Here is a 25286-nt window from a genome sequence, read left to right on the forward strand (position 1 = left end):
CAATTATAATAGAATACGAGAGATTTGAACTTTTGAATATCATAGACACGCAAAAAATGTCAAAGCGTTAGGTAAAGGCATGTGAGCATGATACTAGCACTCCTTTGTAGCATTTAGAATTTTAGAAATTTAGTACTACTATTGTCCTTTTTTTTTTTTTTTTTAAATAGCAATTAGTAGTTTAGTACTACTATAGCTTTGACAGACAGTTCCCAAATAAATGTGAATTTTATTGCATTTCAAGTTTCAACGCAGCAAATAGGTAGATATTTATAAAAGTATTGTCCTCAAGTTGAAGTTATATTGAAGGAAAGGACAAACAAGAAACTTGGTTCCTAAATGTGCAAACAGGCATTGAATTCGATGTAAAAATATCACACAAAATCAAACAAGGACATCTATATCAACAATAATGCTCTAACAAGACAAAGTAGTAACAAATTTCCCACCCAATAATACTCATAAAAACCTTAATTTAAATTTTACACAAACAAGTCTCTCCTATTCAGTTCACTTGTGTCATGTTACCTAGTAACAAATTAACAATGTGACATTCTAACTAACCCAAAGAATCTAGTTAACGCCAAAAAAAATCCACACACAAAGAAAGAGACATTTTAATTTTGTATAGTTTTGACATTACATGTTGAAGGAAAAAAAGAAAAGAAAAGAAAAGACATTAGATTATAACTAATAACTAAAATAAAGTCGTTCCCGTCCAACTCCATTACGGGAGCTGACGTCACCGCCGGTCACAAAAAAATGCACGGCCAATTTCCCTTTGAGTCAGAATCCGATGCATCTTCTTCACTCTCTCTCTCTCTCTCTCTCTCTCTCTCACCATTTCTGTCTCTCAATCCCCAAACCCACTCAAACCTCCGACCCATTTCCCTAAATGGATCGCCCGGGTCCGCGCCACGCCACCCGACCCAGCCCCGGTTCCGGATCCGGATCCGGCGGCGGAGGAGGAGGGCGCGAGGACTGTTGGAGCGAAGGCGCGACGGAGACACTAATCGAAGCGTGGGGTGACCGTTACGTCCAACTTAACAGAGGTAACCTCCGTCAGAAAGACTGGAAGGAAGTCGCCGACGCCGTCAACAACCGTCAAAACGGCGTCAAGCCACGCAAGACCGACATCCAGTGCAAGAACCGCATCGACACGTTGAAGAAGAAGTACAAGGTGGAGAAGGCCAAACAGCCGCCGTCAAAGTGGCCGTTTTATTACCGTCTCCACTCTCTCATCGGCGCCGCTAACGCCGTCGACAAGAAACCCACCACCGTTACTTTCACCGTTAAGCCCAAATCGAACCCTAACCCTACCCCCACCGACAGTGATGATGATGAAGACGATGAAGAAGACGACGTCGTAGTGAGGAAGAATGGAGTGGAGAGCGTGGGTTTCTCAGATGGAGCTGCGTGTAAAGAATTGGCGAGAGCGATATTGAAGTTCGGGGAGATATATGAGAGGATTGAGAGCTCGAAGCAGCAACAGATGATGGAGTTGGAGAAGCAGAGGATGGAGTTCACTAAGGACCTTGAGTTTCAGAGGATGAACATGTTCATGGATGCTCAATTGGAGATCGAGAAATCGAAGCGAGCTAAGTACTCGCCGAGCTCAGGTGATAATTTTGTAAGAGACTCAGTTTTCGCGTATTTGTTTAGTGATTCGTATTTTTCTTGATTTAATTTGCGAGCAATTTGGACCTTGTTTTTTGAATCACGAATAAAAGTGAGAAATTTGGATTTGATTGTATAGTTTTGTGGATTATGTGGTGAAAGTTGGTGGTGTTTGTGGGCATTATGAAACTAATGTACAAAGAAGAGAGCAGTGTCGCAGTGTATGAGAAGGAATGATTTGGATTTTCCTGTACTTCTCATTGATTTAATGTGGGTTTGATATTATGTTCAAAGGGTATTAAGTGTTTTTTACTTTTTATTTTTAAATAGTATCAAATGATTTTTCCTTAACTTTTTTATGAGTTTCGTTCGGCCTGGAAATACAAGATTTCAATTCTTATTTTATCGGTTTACTTAAACGAGAATGTGGCGAATAGAACATATACATGATCGAAGTTTTGGATTTATGTGTTTGATGGTGTTCAATCTCATTGAGGCCATTGGTGAAGCCACTAAGAGAGAACCCAATGTCGGTCCAATATCCAGGTTTGGCCTGGAAGACAGTTGAACAGCTCAAATTTGACATGCACTGTCAAAACCTAATGTAATTGTAGCCTGAGGTAGGGTTTTGTTTGGTTGCGGGCAGTTTGCTGGGGCTCAGGTTGGTGGTAAAATCCCAATTTTCCTGAATTGTGTCTCTAGTAATTTGAAGCTGTGATGACTGTAAAACTTTTGAGACATGATAGGAATTTTAAGCCAGAGAGGACATGATCACATGAAGCTGGGGCTTATGTTGATTTGATAGGAATTTGATTGGAATGACTTCCAAGTCAGAGAGGGCATGATCAGAATTTGATGGGATTGAATCACCCAGGTAATTAGTCTTGTCGATTTCGTTTTGAGACAAGAGTATGCATCTAAAGCCTGCATGGCTAATAATAGTTACCTGCAATGCTAGATATTTTCGTGTTTCTGTGATTGAAATTTTGCAAGATAGAAGAATGTTGTAAAGCTATTTCTTTGACACCTGGGATCATGGCATAACCTATAAACAAATTTTAATGTAGTGTTATTGTAAACTTACGTTGGGTAAGCTAGTACCCATAATTTCACTCTATTCTAAATGTGGAAGTGCTCTGTATACCCATTTTAGAGAGTTGTTACTGATAGCAGATGAACTTTAATAATTTGCTTCAGGTATTTGATCTCTTTGCGAAAACCAGAAAAGTGGGGGAAAACCAAAGAGAAAACAGAACTTAATGTGTATTATCTTCTAATTTCTTCCTTTATCATTGTTTCTAGTTAGTTGTTTATTGCTTAAATCTGCAAGTGCAGCCTAAGGCCATCTCTTCTCTGTCTATTAAAGTTCATGATGCTGATAGACTTGGCATAACCTTCCAATTAGTCTAATAAGGTTCTTTTTGTGAATTTTGCATACCTTAAACAGGGAAGAAGTTATAAGCTGAGATTGCACGAATGCTTTTCGTTCTTCAAGTGGGGAATTACAGCCTCTTGATCTCTTTTGAAACATGCTTTCGAACTCTTCTGTTTAAAAGACATGTTGTCCATGAAAGCTTTTGAACATGATGTGGCAGTGTTGTATAATTGTTGTAATATTCAGTGTACATGATTAGTTATTTTGCCACATATCCTGTACTTGTGTTTTGTAATTACTGTGTGATTAATGCTACTTTCTTTATTCATAGATCTCAAAGTTTCTGTTGTGAAGTGCGGTGGAATGGGACGCTTGTTTCTCACATGAAGTAAAGCGATGTTGCTTCAACTTGTCTGTGGTCCTGTGGATTATGTTTATGGCTTTATGCAACACCTGCTCATTATGATAAAAATAAAATTAGGGCAAAACTTAGGTACAAATACAATATATTAGACTTCCCAATTAAATTTAAAAATATGATTTCATTGACCAGTAACACAAACAATGTTTTTTTTTCAAGAACAATTAAATCCAATGCAACTATGCGTTTAAATTTAGTTGGGGACCTAATATACTGCATCTAAGGAACTTGCCAAAGTTTTATCCATTAAAATTTAACTTAAGTTCTAGTCACTTGAGACATCTGGATATTTGAATGACAGAATAAAATCTACAATTTTTTGTAGTTATTGACTAGCACTGGAGGTTTGTCCAATGGAAACTAAGAAAGTTGTAATTTGGTAAAGAAAGTAAGAAACTATAGGCCCATTTTTTTTGGGATAAGAAGGAACTATAAACTTGTCAGCAACTAACTGTGGTATTTTACATTTTTATGTGTTGCATATTAATCTCCTGATTACCATCTAATGTTGAGAATGTTTTGCAGGGTTTAAGGCTTTTCCATTGCTAAGTTACACACACTCTCCATTGGTTTAAGCTTTTAAGTCTAGTCAATATGAGGACTTTTTGAGTTTGCGCAGTGTATTGACATATGCATTTTTAAGAGTAAAGATGGCAACATAGTTGTTAGGTTAAGCAGTGGAGTTTCTATCCCTCCAAATGGCAATTAGTTTGATCAATTGCTGAACATTTCCAATACACTAATTAGTCATTAATAGCAGACAAGAAATTTGGGGCATAGGAAATTGTTAATACGTTGTTTTTGCAACCATTACAAGATTTGAGATGCACTTTAGACTAAAGAGAAACTTTGGATTCGCATTGCAATAAAAAAATGTTGATGGCACGTTGTGGGGTTAGTGAAATCATAGCCAATGCTCTTTGTTGCATGAAAACAGTGAGCACCGAATCTTACTAAATCCTAATTTCAAACGAGCAAGGCCAAAATGTATTATTGTCCTTTATTGGAAATGAAAGCTGAGATATGTTGGTCGCAGCAAGATTGAATGCTCAAGCTGCTCTGCCTTCTGTTGCACTCTGGTCAGAGGATAAGATAGCAATTCAGATCGCCGAATTTGAAAACAATAAGAATATACTATTCCTATCCAAAAAAAAAAAAAAAAATTATTCATATACACATAACAATAACAACAAATCAAGCTTTAATCCTAAATTTTTAAAATTTTTGAAGTCAACTGTGGAACAGTCACATGTATATAAGGGAAAAGTGGTTAACTGATAACAATTTATGTTAAAAAAGTTATGCCAAAAGTTTTGCAGTAGCTGCAATATGAATATATGATCCTTTGCTGAATCAAAGCAGATCATATTCATATTGGTAATTTGGTATTTACTCTGGCTAGGTCTTGCGAGTACAACAGCACAATTTTTATCAATTTCTGGAATTAGGACTTTGAAATTGCAAATCTATACGTACGGCTTTAGTTATTTTTCTAGATTATGAAATGGATATATATAAAAATATGCTAGTTGTATCTTATTACATGACTAAAGCCAACATTAGAAGGAGCATTCTAACTCTCTAGGTAGTAATGAAATATTTACTTAATTCTTGATTAAGAACATAAATTTAAAGCCACGTTCATCAAATTACCATGAGAGAGCATAAATCATGAATCACAAATCATAATACATATGGGATTTGGCCAAGATCATTCACTGGTCCATATCGGCTCAAATCAGATGGACTCTGGCTGAAACTATAACTCAGTCCATTGCAAGAAAAAGCATCAGGGAAAGGAGCCATGCCAATGCGATCATCCAGGACAGTTGAAGATGATAAAGAAGGAGGTGTTGATGATGATGAAGCAACAGCTGCATAACGAGACAGACGAGCTCTAGCAATGGCTAGTTCATGTTGAAGCTCAACCATCTTTCTTTGCAACAAAGCTATGGCACCAATGCACCCATAAACTGGGTCTCTAAGCCTTGCCTCGGCCTCATATGCAAGTGAATTCACCGTGTCCTCACGTTGCTCCTCTGGCACTTCCATGAGGATCTTGCTTACATTGCTTGCTCCAAACACCTTGTGAACTTTGGCAAATTTCTTTGACTCATCGGAGCGAAAATAAGGTGCAAATATACAATTGGGGGTGCATCTTCTTTTCAAGAATTTGCAAGCTGCACAAGAAGAACTTGAACGGGGCTCATGACTCTTCATGGTTTCAGTTCATCCACTTATGTCCTATCCTTCTCACTTCGACACCATCTCTTATATATAGGCACGCGATTCTTGTATTGATTGATTGTTACTGTTAATATGCAGGCCTATTAGCTCAGTTGGTTAGAGCGTCGTGCTAATAAGGTCGCAGGTTCGAGACCTGCATGGGCCACTTCGTAATTTTTGTTGATCCCTAAAGTTTAGACCTTAGCTCAGTCTATAAACAATTTTAGTGTTGAATTTATTTTTTTACTTTGGCTTAAATACACAATTGGTCTAACACAAAGGTCGCAGGTTTGAAACCTGCATGGGACACTATGAAATTTTTTGTTGATCCCTAAAGTTTAGACCAGCATATAAACAATTTTATGTCTAATTTTTAAATACACAATTGATCCCTAAAGTTTAGCCCAACCTATAAGCAATTTTATTGTCGAATTTATTTTTTTTTTACTTTGGCTTAAATACACAATTGATCCCTAAAGTTTAACCCATAAAAAAATTTAGTGTCTATTGTTTTTAATAAAATTAAGTGGTAAATTACTTTGGCTTAAATACACAATTGATTCCTAAAGTTTAGCCCAACATATAAACAATTTTAGTGTCTAATTTTTAAATACACAATTGATACCTAAAGTTTAGCCCAACCTATAAAAAATTTTAGTGTCTAATTTATTTTTTTACTTTGGCTTAAATACACAATTGATCCCTAAAGTTTAACCCATAAATATTTTTGTGTCTATTTTTATAATAAAATTAAGTGGTAAATTACTTTGGCTTAAAAATACAATTGATCCCTAAAGTTTAGCCCATAAACAATTTTAGTGTCTAAAATTTAAGGCAATTGCTTTCAGTCCTCATAAAGTAATGATGTGTCAGTCTTAAATTCAGCCACGTTATTTCATTTTAGGAACTAAAATTTCTTATAGACTAATATTTAGGGAACCAACAATATATTTTGGCCAATTAATTTTGAACTTAAAGTGGAAAGGCCCAAATAATTGAACATGGGACAACAAAATTTATATTAGTAACCGTGAGAAAGACATGATAGTTTTTGATCTAAAAGAAAGACATGATAGTTCATCAACAAAGATGAGTCTTGCTTTATTTGGGCATTTTTCATAAGGGTTCTCACCAAATTTACAACTCAATGATTCTATCTCTTTTTTCTTTTCTTTTTAAAGTGTTAAAAAAGAGCAACAAAATTATTATTTTTTACTTGAGGTGGAACAGAAAAGGGGCTCAAAATAATTGAACATGGGACAGCATAATTTGAATTGGTAACTTTGAGAGAGACATGATAGTTCATCAACAAAGATGAGATGCTTCATTTGATTGAAGAAAAGAAATTTCACAAGAAAAGTAAAACCACTCCTAAAGGAAGTTGGATTTATCCACAAGAGGCAACCCGGAGAGTGCAAGTTAGGAATCTGCACGAGAGAGTGGAGCCAAAGATAAAGTAATAGGCCATGCTGGTTTTGTGTTCTTTTTCTCCAATAGTTTTTTTTTTTCCCTTTCCATCCCCATTAACTATTTGAGAACCAGCGCACTTTTAATGCGGTAGTCACTCTACAAAATAAATGCTTGTAAAGCGTTGGGAGTAAGGGCCGAGATTCAAGTCTCAAGAGAAAACTTCACAATATATATACTTAAATTAAGTTAAAATATAAATTCTATTTTGTTAAAAAAAAAAAAAACACTATTTGAGGTAAAGAAAAAGAAAGTCCCAGGTGAAACATCTGTTTGCATTGCTAAAATCAGCCAAATATGCTCAATAATAATAATAAACCTCTGACAAAAATGGTACAATGTTATGTCCTCTCCAAACAAGTTTTTCTATTTCCTCTTTGTTTTTTCATAAAATTGCAGAATGGAAGTTGAAATTTCCGAGGAAAGATTTTTGTGCATTTATCAAACAAAATCTAAGGAAAAAAAGTTGTAAGATTTCAATGACATTAGTTTCTTTAACTTGAACGTAATGGCATGGTTTCTACTTTCTAGCACTAGTCCAACATTTGTAGCTTATAATTATTCTCATGTTTAATATGTAAGATGAATAGATGAGACCATAAAATACATGTGTTTTGATAATATAAGAATTTTTTAATATAAAATAAAGATATTTTTCTCCTTCTTTTATTTTTCAAAGCCATGACAATTGATGGGTATTATTTATTTATTTTTGATAATTTGCAATATATTAGCTAAGAAACACAAAGATACAAGGAAGAGTCTTTGGCAGTAAACGAGATAAATTGATGGGTATTAGTTATATCATTTTATCTCGTTTACTCCCAAATACTCTTCCTTCTCACTTTTGTCCATCCAAGACTTGCCTAGGATATTAGTCGTTCAAGCAAGAAACTTGTCTAAGGATACTTTGATCGAGTAATGCTAAAATCACAATTTTTACCACAACGTATTTACGTGGGGAGTAGTGAGTGGTAGAGTTGTGAACTCATCACTTTTACTTCACCATTCATAACTTACCACGTAGAAAAGTTGTGACAAAAGTTGTAGTCCTAATATTTTCCTACTTTGATTATCAATAACATTCTTATCCAAAGTATTTATAACCGAAGGATAAAGCTCTCGCAACTGAAGTGTGTAGTCTTTTCTCCACCAACCCACAATCTTTAGCTACATGCAAGAATCCCAAGACTCATGCCTCCTTTAAATGGCATCACATCAATTATGCTGTGACTTCAAGAAATGAAGGAAATCAAAGAGGAAGTAGTCATGAATGACTCGACTCATATATAAACACTAGACCATATCCACTCTAAAGTATTTTGGTCTATTACTTTTTGTAAATTGAATTTTAGTGAATTTTAACTCAAGTATTATAGAAGTTTAGGCAAGTACCACACTAGTACTCTTTAATTAAGTGATCTTCTTTTGTAGGTCTTCCAAAACTCTTGTTTGGACAAGTGGCCCACTAGGATTCTTTGCATCATCAATAATAAAAATCATCTTCATGATTTAGATTGTAGACCCACGAAAATTGAATACAAATACTTTGCAAATGACAATAAAAATCACATTAATGGGTCTAAGAACATAATGAGAAGGGTTTTTGGACCATGTTGTGGGGAAACTAGTTGAATATTTTGGCTAATTGGGGCAGTGGTGACGAGGATGTCGTCGGTGGGGAATGAGGGCTTTTTTATTTTATATTTTATAGCAGCAACGGTAATGCTATGTAAAAGAAATTTTTTTACACCATAATACACTCCATTATCTACATACACATTACACAATGATTCTAAAGACACATAGATGAAATTATTAATTTATAAATGTTTTAAGAAATTTATGGATTGAAATAAAACTTTTTAAATTTTAGGAACTAAAATAATTTGGAATCTAAAAACTTATCCAAACACATTATAATCCTTTTTTAATAAACATTTTAGCAACCAAAAAAATAAACTTTCAAAGTAAAAATAAGTTTTCTTTGGTAATAATGAGGTCATAAAATATATATCATATATGATTGTAGGTAAAATTTCAAAATCTAGAATTTGTTTTTGTTATGTCACTTCAACTATCATTGCTTGTACTCCCTACTCAGCATTAATCAAAGAGGAAAGTAAAAATGTCACTTCAAAAGTTTGGTGGTTGAGAAATGAGAAAAAAAACAACTCAGAAAAGGGACAAAGATGATAATGCTTATTGCTTCCTTCAAGAGCCCACTTGTGTATTGCCCGTCGTTTTCCCAAAAGACAGAAACCCAAAATGGAAGGCTCTAAATCTTTCCCACGCGCTGTTGCCAAAAATTCTAGGACCACATGATGAAAGATGAACGGGAGTGAGATTCACGCGCGTAAAGGGAGAATGGGGGTTATGAGTAATTTAGACTTTTATTAGAGTGAGGAAAATGGGCCGGCCCAAGAATGAATGATTGGAGACGATAGAGTTCCACTTTGGTTGATCTTTGTTTTTGGTTACAATGTGGCGTGAATTGTGATCAACTTTTGCTTGACTTTTGGCGTGTGAATTGCTTTCAAGTTTCAACTCCACCATGTTTTGGCTCTGGGGCACTTGATGATAATTGATATTTTTATGGAATTGAAGTATATTTTTTTAGTTAAGTAGTCACATGACTAAATTTTAAGAAGAAAACCTAAAAAACAACACTTAAAATACTGTGCCTAAATTTTATCCATTAATAAAGTTATATGCACGTTTAGATACTTGACTTGTGAGAATGAGACTATACATTGTGAGAATGAGACTATACATTGTGAGAGAGATAGAGAGAGATATAGGCTATAAGGAGATGAGCTTCATTAGAGAGAGATGAGAGGTCAAAAAATAGCTTCATCATTGGCTTGAAAGATTTTATTGTGGTTTAGCTTGAGCAAACTAAAAAAGATCCAAGCAGTTTTAAAGAGGGGGAAAAAAGTGTGTTCCATTGAGTAACAACATGAAAAAGTATCGAAGTTTTATGAATGGCTAGAAAGGTTGGCCCATGGTGGATCAGGATAGGATAATCCATACTAAAGTTTTGATATATGAATGCCTATAAAGCATGGCCCATGACTAGTCAACATTTGGGCTGGTCATAGGAATTAAAATTGAATTAAGCTATTTGATTGTCTCGCACAATAAAAGTAGGGGTAACTCCAAAAGAGTAGAATACTTTTTATTTTTTATTTTTATTTTTTTGCTCTTGAAAACTTGTGGTTATTTTCATTTTAGCCCTTTATTATTGAAAAATTCATTTGTATCATCATGTTTAATTTTGTTTTCGTATTGGCCTTGTTGTTCATTTTTATTAGGGTCTAATCGGATGGAAGGAGAGGGAGAAGGAATGGGAGGGACACTACTCTCCTCTATTTCCCCTCTCTCTCACGCATACAATCAAATCATAATATGACGGTTAAATGTCAGATAAGTGGTGTTTATTAAGACACGTTACCCATATAATGCTAAATGTTATCAAATTATTAACGGAAGTAGACAACATGAATAATATGAAAATATAATCAATGAGAGAGATAGAGAGAGATATAGGCTATAAGGAGATAAGCTTCATTAGAGAGAGATGAGAGGTCAAAAAATAGCTTCATCATTGGCTTGAAAGATTTTATTGTGGTTTAGCTTGAGCAAACTAAAAAAGATCCAAGCAGTTTTAAAGAGGGGGAAAAAAGTGTGTTCCATTGAGTAACAACATGAAAAAGTATCGAATTTTTATGAATGGCTAGAAAGGTTGGCCCATGGTGGATCAGCATAGGATAATCCATACTAAAGTTTTGATATATGAATGCCTACAAAGCATGGCCCATGTCTAGTCAACATTTGGGCTGGTCATAGGAATTAAAATTGAATTAAGCCATTACGTGCTTAATTGAATTAATTAATATTTAATATCATTACGTGCTTTTCATTCTTTTTTCTTATACGGGAAAGTACTATATATTGTATTGCGGACACTCATCGAGATGTTGACTGATATCCTTTTTGAGATCTCCAAAAACAGTAAACTAATAACAAGAAAACTAATATAAGAAAAATAAATTTTGAAGTGGCTTCAAAATTTTCGACTTATTGCACATAAACCAAACAGACAATCCATTTCAGTAGATAGCCCAGTCAAATAATTTTTGTTCACAAATATATTAGATGAGAAGGAAAAATAAATAAATAAATACCGAGAGAGAGAGAGAGAGAGAGAGAGAGAGAGAGAGAGATAAATTTGACTGCTTCTTTTTTTCTTTTATATATTTTTATTTCTTCCATCATATAATTCAAGAATTAATAAGAACAAAATGTGGTTTCAAGCATATTTGGAGTTATCTTTTCTTACCTATTATGTGACAAATTATAAGGCTGTTCATGAGTATTATTTATAATTTAAACAAGTTACATGATTTATTAAAAAAATCATGTAAATAAAACTACGTATGAATGATTTTTTTAATTGTCATTTAGTAGGTTGGATTTGTTAGAATAAGATCGTTTCCAACATATTTGGAGTTAAACTTTTTTCAATTAAATAAACAAAGATTTTAGGAGCATCAAGACTTTATGCTTGCGTGTTTAATTGTTTCAATACATGTGGCTCCAAACATATTTGGAGTATCTTCTTCAACCCACTATGTGACAAATTATAAAACTATTTATATGTATTATTTAGAATTCAAACAAGTCATATGATTCATTAAAAAAGTCATGTAACTTAAATTATACATGAATGATTTCTTCAATTATCATTTAATAGGTTGAAATAAGATAACTCCAAACATGTTTGGAGTCAAACTTTTTCCAATTAATAAACAAATATTTTAAGACCATCAAGACTTCATGTATGCGTATTTAATTGTTTCAAGGCATGCATGTGTTTAATTGTTTCAATATATAGAAGACTTGCATATGGTTGATTCTTTAACTTGAATTATTCTATATAATATGGTGATTAATTGGTTTGGATTTACAATATTTCTTACAAAATTTGCTTCTAATGCATCAAAGCCAAAGAATGTATGCAATTACTATGAGCCTATGAGGTAAGCAATAAATATTTTATGCGTGTGACACATGCATCTTTTCTCTCATGAGCAAGACTTAGGTACAGTATTTAGGTGTTGTTCCTTATATTCTATTCTTAAAATTCTGCCATATGAATTTTTTTCTCATAGGAAGGAAATATATTTTTTAGTTAAGTAATCACATTGCTAAATCTTAAGAGGGGGACCTAATGAACAGCACTTAAAGTATTGTACTTAAGTTTTATCCTTCTCTCATAATATGTAAATCCCACATTATAAGATTTATGTTATGGGAGAAATATTACATATACAAAATCAAGACTCACAAGTCTTCTAAAAATATTTCAAACTCATATTGTAAAATCAAGCAAAATTCTTATATGTACTGTATGTAACCGTAAAGTTACAAACTAGTATCTAATGGACATCCCCAACCAATGTGCGATTTTTTTTTTTTTTAATGTTTTCTTTAATTTTGCTAAAATGCTTTTGCAATAAACACAATTTAGGACAATGTGAGTAAACACTAATACTTTTAAGTTAATTTAAAAATAAAAACTTCATACAATCTATTTAAAAAAATTAAGTGACATATAGAACATTTGAAAACTTTTGTAGCATATTATCATACTTTTTAATACTTCTACGTTAATTAATTTTTCATTTCACTTGTAAGTAATAAAATGATTTGTTTGATATCTTATACTTAGCTTAGCCTTTTAACTTCATATAATAAATATTTTAACAAATTTTTTTAATAATTAATTATGTATTTTTTCATATATTAATTAAAATATTTAGAATTAATTTTGTCTATAATCTTTTATTTTCATATAAGTGACAAACATGATACCTTCTTGAATGATTGAAATTAGAGATTAGAGTAGGCAGATCATTTAACATTACCAAACAAACCCGGCTATCAGTGCGTCACTTGCAAGGTGAGTAGATTATGAAAACAAATACAAATTAAAGGGTACCATTCTGCTAAATAATAGATATTGTAGGATCAATGAATGAGAGTAAAAGCCATCTTTTTGTGATTGTTGACTACTTTATTTAGCAAAAATTTCAAGTTGCAATGTCCAAAAAAAAAAAAAATCAATACTAGAGTAGAGGTCCCAAACTCCCATTACCCAAGTCTCATGCCACCCTAATAAGACAAACCAAATATTAATATAAATATTCACAAGGGACTAGAAAGAAAGAAAGAAACCACCGAACATACAAGTTTGACGAGGCTCAAACTGTGTGTAAGACTTTAAATATATATATATATATATATACGAGTAGGGATATAATTTAACTATATATAAGATTTTAAATAAATAAATATATATATATACAGGCCTCCAATGCAATATGTTACAACAAAATATATCAGAATAGGGATATAATTTAACTTTCCGTTGAGCCAATCAGATCTGAACTGATCGCTAAAATGAAGGTGTGCTCCACAACCATTTGTGAACCAAGATTCACATTAGGGGAGGTGTTAAGACTAGCCAGTACGTAATTTACAACTCTACCAATTCCAGCTGAATGTGTGTGCCTTTTATCTTGTAGTTCCAGAACCAACTTCCACTGTCCATCATACTCTGTTCAATAGGGTCCAACTGGACTGATAAACCTGAGTTTCAATGAAAATCACAAATGAATCGCTTGTGTTCACCATCATCTCAAGGAAAGGACATGAGTGCATGTGCATGTGATAATGATTTCATGCTTAAAGAGAGACGAGATTAAAAACGTTGTCAAACTTAAAAAAATCAAAATCAATATTTTTTAAACATTAGGACCAAAATCAAAATGACTCAAAATTCATATATATTCCTTATAAGAGTAGTTAAATGTTGATAATGGAAATGCCAATGCTTTAAAGAAAACCCTCGAAACCTGATTTGCCTGGTGTGATCTTCAGTTTGTAGCAATTTGGAACTTCGTATACTTGATTTCCCTGCATCATAAAAAGCAGTAAAAGGAATTACAACTAATCTAAGCAAGATATCTGTACAACCAGCTAATAGCATAAAAAAAGGGCCACATGTGAGCACAACTAGAAAATTCCATTGAGCAGAACTCACATATAAAAATAATTAGCCATTTGATTGAATGATGAAAATTTGCAACCATCCAATATTTAGATATTACATAAGTCTTTTACTCTTTTAACTTTCCAAGAATGTAATAAACTGGATTATTATTTCTCTAAGCACAGAGTATTATGTGTAGGACCTGGTTCCTGGCATCTAACAAACTGAAATTTTGTACGGATACAGTTCCCTTCCATAATACCTGAGAAATTTATCTATCCTACCATGAAATCCATACAAATCTCACAAAAAATCTAACCTGTAAGATAACATCAGTTGCCTCAAATTCAGCATTTCCATGCAGTATGATCTTAAATGCCTCAAAGCGCTGCACATCATGCTTCCAGTATATGTTGTTTCCAGAACCCCAGTCAATTCCCTTATTCAGTACCTTGACATTCTGCAATTTACATCTTCCACACCTAGCCAGAATAACATGCTCAGAATTTGCTAGCTACAATATTTAAAGGTTAAATTACTAATATAGTCCTCCCAACTATTGGAAAAAGTTTAATTTTTTCCCTCAACTATTAATTGTATCAATTTACCCTATTTAAGAAAATAAATTTTATAAATTAAACAGAAGAATGCAAACACCGTGCTACCTCTGCCCATATTTTAGGATAGGTTCACCATTTTCATCAATCCTGATTGACCCCACAACATTTTCAGCTTCAATGATCAGGCTTCCATCAAGCTGAAGTAGAGAAAGGGAGAAACAAGATCAGCTAGAAAATAATAACCCAGCATTCTTTCAATTTAGTATTTATTTGAATAGAATAACCTGAACATCCCTCCACAAAAACTCTGCAACCTCTATTTGTAGCTCAGAGCCCATGGATATGGAGCCTCCATGAAACTGAGACAATGAAGAGAATCAAGGAAAAAAATTAACCTTTGTTGCTCCAGATTTGAGTGATTCATTTATCCATTGATGGCAAGGAAAACAATATAACCTTTAGTTACCAATGGATTTAAGAAAAACCCTCTCAATTATAACAGCATATCAGACAATGGAAGCATCTATGGGTACAGATGAAATTTTTATATTAGTACAAGAAATGTGTGAATGCGACACTCTAAATAAACAACCAGCAATGATGTTTCTAGTTAGTTTGGATTATCATATACAACCTAGTTAACTAGATTTACACACTATTTTCAGTGAGAGACAGACAGACAGACAGACGACCCATAAAACACATGACAACCAGTACTGTAAGCTTACTTTTTGTCTTGAGACCTCCCAGAGTGGGCCAAGAGCAGGGTGCAGAAGGATGAGAAATGGTGGTCCAGAATCAACATATTCATCGTTACCTTTAATCTGCATCATGGTAAAATGAAAACACTTAACGTGAACGTAGCTACAAAATACTTACCAAAAAAAAAAAAAAAAAGTGAATGTAGCCATAAAATGAAATTCACCAACACATTTTCAAGACTTGTGAACAAGACATAATGAATATGGGGCAATAATTTGTGGCGGGATAGCATAATATGCAACAAGATCCCACTCAAATTAACTGGGGAAAATTTTGCATTAATACTGCAGAAGATTTATGAGGATTTACCACAGGAAGTCTAATATCACACTTGGAAAGAAGATCATGTACATTTCGTAATATATCCAAAAGTGAACCATCTGGAGTCTGCACACAAATTAAAATTAAAACATATTAATAATGGGAGAATTATCAGGTTCAATAACTAGTCTGTGCTATGAATTGCAGGAATTGCAAGGATTAAGCTTTACTTTTGGTCCAATTTCTGCCCCAGGACTTGGAAAATTTTCCTAAACGCTTAAATTTAAGTTACTTCAGATTACCAAGTCAATTAACTTCAGCTTTTTCAGGACCTTCAAGACCCAACATATTAAAAATGACATAGAACTTTAACGTACGCTTTGAGAACATCGCGACTTAGCATAATTAAAAAGCATGACCTGGTGTAATGACTTGTTTGCACGTATTCTTTTCCTCTTAGCAGATGATGTGACCCTTCTTCGTTCATTATACACAATAAATGTGTCCAACTTTTCTGCAAATAACATAGCCAATAATCACAAAGGATGCTAAACATGGAAAAGAATTCACAAACTGCAAACAGAAAATAATAATAATAATAATAATAATAAACAAAGATATACCTTCCACTCTGTTATAACAACGGGATGAACTTGTATTGAAAAAGTTGTCTGCAATATTTTGCATTGTGCATTCCAATCTTCCACCAGAGACACTATCACATCAAAAGAAAAATGTGGTTAGCAGTTAGCAATCACTCAGCATAATATCAGTGATGACAAATATAACAACTAATGCAGACAATTAAAGCCTAGCTATTAATATAAACAGTGTCAAAAAAAAATTATAGATGTCCAATAAAGGATTTTTTATTTATTTTTACATAATTCAATAGTTACAATGAGTGAAGGGGGGGGGGGGGACTTGAACGATAGATGTATTTGTTGGATATTTATTTTTACATAATTCAATAGTTACAATGAGTGAAGGGGGGGGGGGGGACTTGAACGATAGATGTATTTGTTGGAAACACTAGGAAGTGCAGTTGAATTACAAATCTCTTGGTTTCTGTTGGAACCCTGGACGTCTCCAGCAAAGGAATTTTAAAATGCCTCCCTTATAAAATTTTCAGGAAACCTAATCTCAAGGAAATGTATGAATTGGGAAACCAAGACTTGACTTCTCCGATTCTGACCAGCCCACAGTTTTGCCTCTCTCTCTCTCTCTCTCTCTCTACAAATTTAATCTTGAACATGTTTCAAAATTAAGCATCCAACCCACATTTTGAATCTGATGAGTGCCATCATTTAAGCAATACCACATGTTACAATGTTTTACTCTTCCGTAATCGTGCTGTCAATACTATTAAGCAATTTTATAAATGACAGCATGTGTCAGTGACAATGGCTACTAGACCAATGTTAAACCACACATATCTGCTATAGACTTGGATTTAAACATCAGTCTCAATTAAGGCTTACATCTATATGTGGCAGATAATGGTTCTCAAGAATATTATTATTATTTAGGGATAAGTAACTGAAATATTTTATAGGTTCTCAAGAATAATAAATACAGCTATGGATAATTTACAAATATCAAAAGATTTTTTTTTTTACTATTGGTAAGTTGCACGTGCATGTTGTGAGTTTTGAATTCATGACCTCTCCCTCCATCCTATTATCATGCAAAGAGGAAGTGTCATTTGAGCTAGAGCTCATTGACAGATCAGAAGAATACCTTTTGAACCAAATATAATATATAAAAGAAGCTGTCTGCATTTTCACAAAATGTACCTTGTGATGGTTTTCGTATCCTAGAGCACATTAATAAAAGTGATGGCACGGATGTTTACACTTTTCATAGTTTGAACATTTGCCATTTGGCTTGATATATTGCAGGATGCACATTTAAGCAATTTTCATGCAGAACACAGCCACCTCCCATTGATATGGTACTATAAGAAATAAAACTTTAAAACAGCAGCTAGAAGTTTGATGAAAGTACGTACCTATGCCTGTTTCCAAAAGCATCCTCATATACAACTGGCTTTTTTGTATTCAGCACCATGCCTGGTAAACTGTTTTCATTTTTGCTTGATCCAACCAACTCTGCAGATGCTAAATCCACATATAGGATGTTCGTGTTGGCAGAAAACTTTTCCTGCAAACTTGAATACAGAAGACATGGATGACATTGGAAGATTTCTGAGATCCTCATATTAAAAGATCCTCTCAAAAAAAAAAAAAAAAAATGAAGAAGATTGAACATGCAATAAAAGAAAAGATACACCAATTTTGTGACTCAAAGTAATAAGTCAAACTCAAACAAAAAATTATTTCAATTGATACAAAATAAGATAAGATATATTATAATTTTTCCATACCCTTTGTGTTCATCATCATGAACATAAAGTGTTTGTATTTTCTTCAATAAAGCAATCATACTTCTTATCAGAAGGGAAAAAAAATCCCTTTTAACAATGATAAACTACCACTTTTCTTCCCCATTAATAAGTGGGGCCGAAGATGTGGGATTTTTAACTTCTTTAAATAGGAGGTTGACAATGAAGATAGGAGACTTAGGAGTCAGCACCAAGCATGAAAAAAACCTCTAGAAGTCAACAGCTAGGGTTGGCTAGAGTTGGCACCAAACCATGGAGACAATTCAATAGAAATTCTAAATTTCACTAGAAATTCTATTCATCAAATTAATCTCCCTCTTAAAGGAAGCACAATACTTTACTCATTGACATAGGAAAGCCTAATTTTAATTGCTTGGGAAATCCCAATTATTGAATTAAAAATAACATTGAGCTTAATAAAATAAAATACTAATAATCTAATTGACACCTAATAAAAATCTAATTGACCAAAAGAATACAAAATAAAATAATAGTAAATTAGAATAGGTATCTCTTCAAGCCTCTAGCATTAAAGGTAGATTAGACATGGTTTGAACTAAAGACCACATGCATTTATAACATGATAAATTACTTGTCCCAAAAGTCAAACTATTAGAAAATAGTGAATTTAATCATTTAGCTCTTATTCTAAAACAGACATTATTCAGAAGATGCACTCTAAAGAAAGGCAGCCGATTTCCCAAAATTAACTCTATGCTAGCTCCTCTCCTCTAAGTGTGGCCACATTGGAGAACAAAATTAGAAACTCAAATTGCTTTTCTGAGAAGGTACACTAGATGATCCGCATAAATAATTATAAAGTTCAGAAAATTTACTTCTTTGTAATGTGGTTTTTTAATGTAGGATGCCTAGACTTTTAAGATCCAATTAATCATCGCAATATTGAGCACAGTGTTGTTTCAGCTGCAAGAAGATAATTTTCTTTCTTCGGTTTTTTATTTTTATTTTTATAAATAATAACTTTAGGGTCAATAAAAATTTGCAGGAGGTTTTACTTTCCAGCTGTGTGCTAAAAAAATTGTATTGGTTTTGATACCAAATTCAATACAATTTACAGTCTTGATGTGATGTATCATAGTATTACTTCCACCTTGCCTCTCAAATTCTATTGCATCAAAACTGCAAAACCCAGTACCAAGATCCTGACTCCCAAAACTCTATTCATGCAAAACATTAAACAGCAGACATTAAAATTTCTTTTTTTAAGACAATACACATTTCTATGAGGTGACCAGAAAAATATTTGGAGGCATACACATTGAATGACATTTTAGGTTATCTATGAGCTAGGGAATCCAGACAATAAGGAGTTTGTTGGAAAAAAAGATTAAAAGGAAATCGAGAATCATGTTCTAGTATTAGTGTGGTTTCTTGGCACCTTAGAATTGCTTTTTTTTTTTTGATAAATAACGTAAGAATATTTCCAACAACTTATTTTAAGTTTTGAGGGTATGATTGCCTTCTCTTTCCTAGGTTGATTGCTTAAAGTTGTTGCTACCTATTCACTGTTTTAACACCAAACAGCCATCAAATATATTCAAGATCCAATACCTTAACCCTTATACATCAACACCTATTCAAGAACCCTTTAAGATCTTATCAAGAAATCTAACAGAGTGCTGAATTCCTTAAGATCCTGGATAGATGGTGTCATTTTAATGATTATATGGTATAAACTGAGATAGTAAATAATGCCAAACATGACACACACAATATAAAAAAGCATACGAGTCATTGTGCTTGTTTAGAGCTAGAACTAAGTCAAATCAACACCATAAACAACAAATTGAAAATCCTGAGAAATAAATAAATGTTTACCTTTTGGGAGAAAGAGATCCATTGGTGATTCCAAATTTGTCAAACTCGGTATATTCAATGCATGACACACCATAGGCCCACCTCCCATCAAGAGTTTTCTTCTCAATTAGAACATTAATTCCTTCTGTAGCCCCCAATCGTCGCTCACAGGATGCAAACCCCAGTTTCTGTAACATTTGAAGTTAGTTATATTCCCTTCTCCTTGAAGTCCCCCATAATGTGAGACTCCATGCAACATGGCATGATCACATGCAACCATGTCAGCCACTATTATACAAGTATTCTTTAACCTTATTGGCCATGTCAGACTCAGAAGTCTGTTGAACCCATGACCTCACTCTCCTCCCCATTCTTTGTTGGAAGGAGTGCCTTTTGAGCCAAAGCTTAATGGTACTGAGCATACTTATAAATAAAAATGTATCAAAATGCTTAACCAATAGACAAATTATATAGATTAACTACTGGCATACAGCTGAAAATTAATAAATATATGCAAATTTTAGTTCAAATCTGGATGTGTGCTGATGTATGTATTAACCGCATTAATGTTGTCCATATAAAGGTGTAGACACATGTCTGATATAGGTAGCAACTGTTTCTACTGAACTAAAAATTTAAAAAATTGGAAGTGGACTTATCACATAGACAAAGTAAATGTGCATACTAGCTAAAGTCCAATGCCTAAATGCTTTTTAGCTGACAAAATTGTACCTAGCTATCAGTAAGTTGGTGCTCCGAAAGAGAATGATATGATCAACAATCAAATGCAAGCCTACCTTTCCATGATGTAAACCGATTCCCGCCAATGCCAAAAGTGTCACGTCCGTGGCAGCAACAACATTACTGCAAGGACACCAGAGTCTAAGTAATGTCCAGAGTCTGGCTTCCCAACTATAAAATTGCAGCTGACGATAAATAATGGACTTAAAGGCATTAAAAATACTATTTATGGCTAACCTGACTTGTCGGACTATTGCCCCTTTTCTTCCATGATCATAAAACCATTTGAAGATGCCTTTGTCATAAGCAAGCTTCCATATAACACCATGACCACCAGGTTTGCATACAGGTGTGAATGGTTTAGCCACCACCCATTGGCCATCTTCCGCACTAATTGATGGAACAAGAGGCTGACAGTTCACATAATAAATTTGAAGTATTCATTACTCAAATAGCATAAACTATTAGAAAAGCAAAAAGTGGAAGATATCCTCATAGTTTTAAACATAAAACCTGTTCAAAAAATTGGAAACTTGATTGACCTCTTCCAAACCATCCAAGTCTTTCACAAAGAGAAGTGACGTGTTCATGATTTTTCTTTGCAGAACTTGTCATGATTGCAACAGGTGTGATACATTGTTTTCCATACATCTTGAAGTACAAGAACTCTCTAGCCTTGCGATTGAAACATACAAAAATAAGATGCACATTATCTCAGAATCCAAAATAACATATTTCAGTGATGGTTCATTCTTTTTCTTTTTCTTTTCTTTTTTTAATATTTGGGGGGAGAGTGTCAAGCATCTTAAACAAATATTTCCAGGCTTTACTAACCAAGGTCTTATACCTGAAGATCTCTTATAAGACCTTCCAATAAAGTCCGTCCACAATAAGGAAGCATTGCAGCAGGAAGACATTCACCTGTGTCAGGATCAACCAAACCAAGCCTATCTGCGGAGCCTCCCAAAGGATAGATTTCACCTAGGTCTGGCAAGCCCTAAAAAGGATAAGATCATGTAGTTCAAGACAATCTGTGACACATATCTTCCTTTAAATAAATATATATGCTCTTATTAGAAAGCACTAACCTCAATTCCCCAAATAGCTGCTTGAGATGCATATTCTGTATCTTGAGAAAGGTCAAGTCCTCTAGGAGCATGAATTTCTGTAAATTGGCATTCCATTAATTTATTTATGTGATGGGACCAGTTTATTGTCTCCCTTTCACATGTTGCTTGTGCAAGAAGCTCAAGCACCGTAATCTGATATCTGCAGAAAGTGAACAACTAAAAAATATCAAAATACAAGACTATACATCAACAAATTAAATTCCTGAAATGCAGTGCCATAGTAGCAAAAACAGCAAGCATCTCTTTCTTTTTCTTTTTTCTTTTTAAATTCTCTACTCATTTTTAAGTAAGAAATTTGTGACTTCAATTACCATACATGGAAAGAGACAAGGCATTTCATACGGAAGTACTAAAAGGGCAAAATTAAATACAATTCCCTATGTTTTATACCTTAGGTTCCCAATTAAATTCAACCACATAGCTGTATTGACCCATGCAACACAAAAGGTATTATCTTCTCCCAATGAGAATTAAATTCAGTACTCACGTTCGAGCTCTCAAGCTCTTTACACGCAAAGGCTTAAAAACACTGAAGCAAAATAATTTTTAAATGTATGAATAATAATGTGGGACCCAAATTTATATTGAAATCTATGTTTGGATGACTTTTGTGGATCCATAAACAGTGCTGTGACAGCCACATTTTTTCAGCAAAACAAACAAGCGCAGACGTGCTTTTCATTTCAGCGCAATCCAAACACTCGCTAATTATCACACATGCGGAAACATTTGATGACTTGTCATACATGGGCTTGTAACCACTTTGAAATGGGTTAGCACACTTGTACTCATGCTTTCCCCAAGCTAAACCCAGCTGCACAAGGCGGACACACACACAACTTATACTTGCATGCATATGCATAACTTGGTTTGTGGCAGCCTCATTAGTAACTCAGCACATGTGTGGCTTCTGTTGGACACTTAACATTAATTCACTCTTAACATAATCATTTAAGCTTTATATTAATCATGAATCAGTATAGCCAATCCACATGTACCAAAACACACAACAAAACAAATTCACTTTAACCAATAACAAATATCAACAACTACCATTACTTCAATAAATTCACTATAACCAATAACAGTATCAACAACTACCATTACTTCAATTGCTTCAATCCAATTCACATTAATTATAAAAAAAACAAATGGAACGAAATTAAAATGAAAACTCACCCAATGATTCCTCCAATGCAATCATAGAACCGTTCAATTTCCCCAAGAGTCTTCAACAGCTTCTCAAAATCTCCAACTTCTTCGCTTTTCAAACCGAAACCAGTGTTACTCACCGAACGCTCACTGCCATTATCGAGCTTCTCAATCATCTCCACCAACGCGTAAAGCGCGCTCTTGATATCGCTCCACGCCGACTCGAACTCGCTCACCTCGAACTCCAAGCCGAGCACGTGTTCCTGCCCCGCCGCGACCACGCACTTCACCAGAAACAATCCGTACGAGTCCACATTGAGCGAAGCCAAAACAGTAGCGACCCTGCTCCGGCTCAAGCCTTGGAAGAATCGCTTCACTCTCTCGTCTCTGTCGACCACCGCGAGCTTGTCCTCGACGGTCTTCGCGACGGAGAGCTTGGAGCGGAGGTTCTTGAGGCGGGAGATTTCCCGGAGGAAATTGAAGTCCGGCGTCGGTGGCGCGTACTCTACAGGCGCGGTGGAGGAGCGCGGGACAAAGCAAGACGAAGACGACGGAGACGAAGGAAAGGAAAAGAGAGAGGAAGAGAGAGGGAGGAGAGGCTTGTTGAGGTGGAGAGAGTGGAAGGAGAAGTGAGGGTTAGAAGCTTTGGATTTGTAGGAGAAGAGGAAACGGTGGTTCTGTTGGAGAATGGAAGTTGTTGAGTGCGCCATTCTTCATTCACTGTAGAGAGAGAGTCTGGTTTTAAAAATGAAAGGGGAACGAGGGACAAGAGTGAGATGCTAGAAGCATATACTTATAAGTAATAACAGAGAGAGAGAGCGAGAGATACAGATGGAGTGCGTTGTGTCCTTTTCCTTTTTTTTGAAAACATGTGGGTTTTTTTAGATTTTAGTCAATCACCCAACAACAAGGAATACAACAAAAAATTAATCAGACCAAAAGCAAAGCCAGTGAGCAAGTGCCATGAAATTGGATTGGGACTTGGGAAACCAAAAAAACCAACCAAACCCCGCACAGCACCACGAAGATTTTTTTTTGAAGAAACGCAACACACACAACACCACAAAGAACCAACCAATCCCCGCGCAACACACACAGCTCAAAAAACCAACCAATCCCCGCGCAACACACACAACACAAAAAACCAACCAACACAATCCCCGCGCAACACACACGGCACAAAAAACCAACCAATCCCCTCGACACACAGCACAAAAAACCAACCAATCCCCGCGCAACACCACAAAGATTCTTTTTTTGTTGAGAAGTACGCAGCACCACAAAGATGATTAGATGAATAGGACACAAAAACCCACATGTTTTCTCAAGGCCCTCAAATCAAAAAGCCCAAACCTTACCACAATCACCCAACAACATCAACAAGGCATACAACAAAAAATTAATCAGACCAAAAGCAAAGCCGGTAAGCAAATGCCATGAAATTGGATTGGGACTTTGGGAAACCAAAAAAACCAACCAATCCCCGCGCACCACCACGAAGATTTTTTTTTGAGGAAACGCAACACACACAACACAAAAAACCAACCAATCTCCAGGCAACACCACAAAGATTTTTTTTTTTTTTTTTTTTGGAGAAGTACACAGCACCACAAAGATGATTAGATGAATAGGACACGAAAACCCACATGTTTCCTGAAGGCCCTAAAATCAAAAGGCCCAAACCACCACTTGCCAGATTAAATTATCTCTCATTCAGATTGCGAACCCAAAACTCAGTGTGCCAGTCCAATAACAACTGTAGACAGTTAGACACACAATTGGATAAAGGAAAAAAAAAAAAGGTATACTTTGTGCACGTTGCATTTCAATTTCAATAATTTTTTTTTTTTGAAATATACAGTGAAATATAATTTCTTTTTAACAATGTAATTTTAATCTAATTTAGAATTTTATACTTATTGTAACTTTTCAATGCAAGGTATAGTAATGATAATATTGTATTTTTATATTTAAGAACCAATGATAATATTGTATTGGTTCATTATGAATGTTAAAAAAATAATGCTAAGCACAACAAAATTTAAAACTTCTTGAAGAGTTCAATTTTGATAGATGGAGTATCACTTTTATATAGACAAATCATTTTTAGCAGGGGAGAAGTCACCTTGGGCTCTTGGGTGCAACCCCCAATTTTTTTTTTTTAATAAAAAGAATAGAATCTATGTGTTTTATAAATATTATATCTCAAAAAGAAGAGTTGATCCCCCTAAAAAAACAATTGATTAACCCAATAGTTCACAAAAAAAGTTGTCCAAAATGAGTCGATAAAAAAAA

At 34.4% G+C, this 25286-nt stretch overlaps 3 protein-coding genes across 7 annotated transcripts; 1 reads left to right on the top strand and 2 right to left on the bottom strand.

The window, feature by feature from the left end:
* The first annotated feature begins 640 nt into the window (after nt 1-640).
* LOC112015545 (trihelix transcription factor ENAP2) lies at nt 641-3394 on the top strand. Of its 5 annotated transcripts, none has more exons than XR_010625362.1 (3): nt 644-1619; nt 2815-2878; nt 3065-3322. XR_010625362.1 is itself a non-coding variant. In XM_065764561.1 (2 exons), the coding sequence occupies exons 1-2, from the start codon at nt 896-898 to the stop codon at nt 3377-3379; spliced, it is 780 nt and encodes a 259-aa protein (XP_065620633.1). In that variant the 5' UTR covers nt 641-895; the 3' UTR covers nt 3380-3394. The 5 variants fall into 5 exon arrangements, 2 of the variants coding, with proteins under 2 accessions (XP_065620633.1, XP_023903719.1); XR_010625360.1 differs by having other exon boundaries at nt 645-2491; XM_065764561.1 differs by lacking the exons at nt 2815-2878; nt 3065-3322 and adding an exon at nt 3324-3394 and having other exon boundaries at nt 641-1619.
* Nucleotides 3395-4999: 1605 nt separating this feature from the next.
* On the bottom strand, nt 5000-5700 carry LOC112015546 (LOB domain-containing protein 21). The gene has a single exon (XM_024047952.2). The coding sequence runs from the start codon at nt 5631-5633 to the stop codon at nt 5097-5099; it is 537 nt and encodes a 178-aa protein (XP_023903720.1). The 5' UTR covers nt 5634-5700; the 3' UTR covers nt 5000-5096.
* Nucleotides 5701-13428: 7728 nt separating this feature from the next.
* On the bottom strand, nt 13429-23778 carry LOC112015543 (UTP--glucose-1-phosphate uridylyltransferase 3, chloroplastic). Its single transcript, XM_024047949.2, has 17 exons — nt 23019-23778; nt 21798-21978; nt 21557-21706; nt 21223-21384; nt 20947-21119; nt 20766-20832; nt 19990-20156; nt 17758-17916; nt 16370-16461; nt 16166-16260; nt 15795-15872; nt 15452-15547; nt 15008-15082; nt 14829-14920; nt 14483-14645; nt 14027-14087; nt 13429-13760 (listed from the first exon to the last, which is right to left on the bottom strand). The coding sequence occupies exons 1-17, from the start codon at nt 23699-23701 to the stop codon at nt 13648-13650; spliced, it is 2607 nt and encodes an 868-aa protein (XP_023903717.2). The 5' UTR covers nt 23702-23778; the 3' UTR covers nt 13429-13647.
* Between the last annotated feature and the right edge of the window lie 1508 nt (nt 23779-25286).

The sequence above is a fragment of the Quercus suber genome, unplaced genomic scaffold (assembly GCF_002906115.3).
Source record: "Quercus suber isolate HL8 unplaced genomic scaffold, Cork oak 2.0 scaffold_569, whole genome shotgun sequence".
NCBI classification, from domain to species: domain Eukaryota; kingdom Viridiplantae; phylum Streptophyta; class Magnoliopsida; order Fagales; family Fagaceae; genus Quercus; species Quercus suber.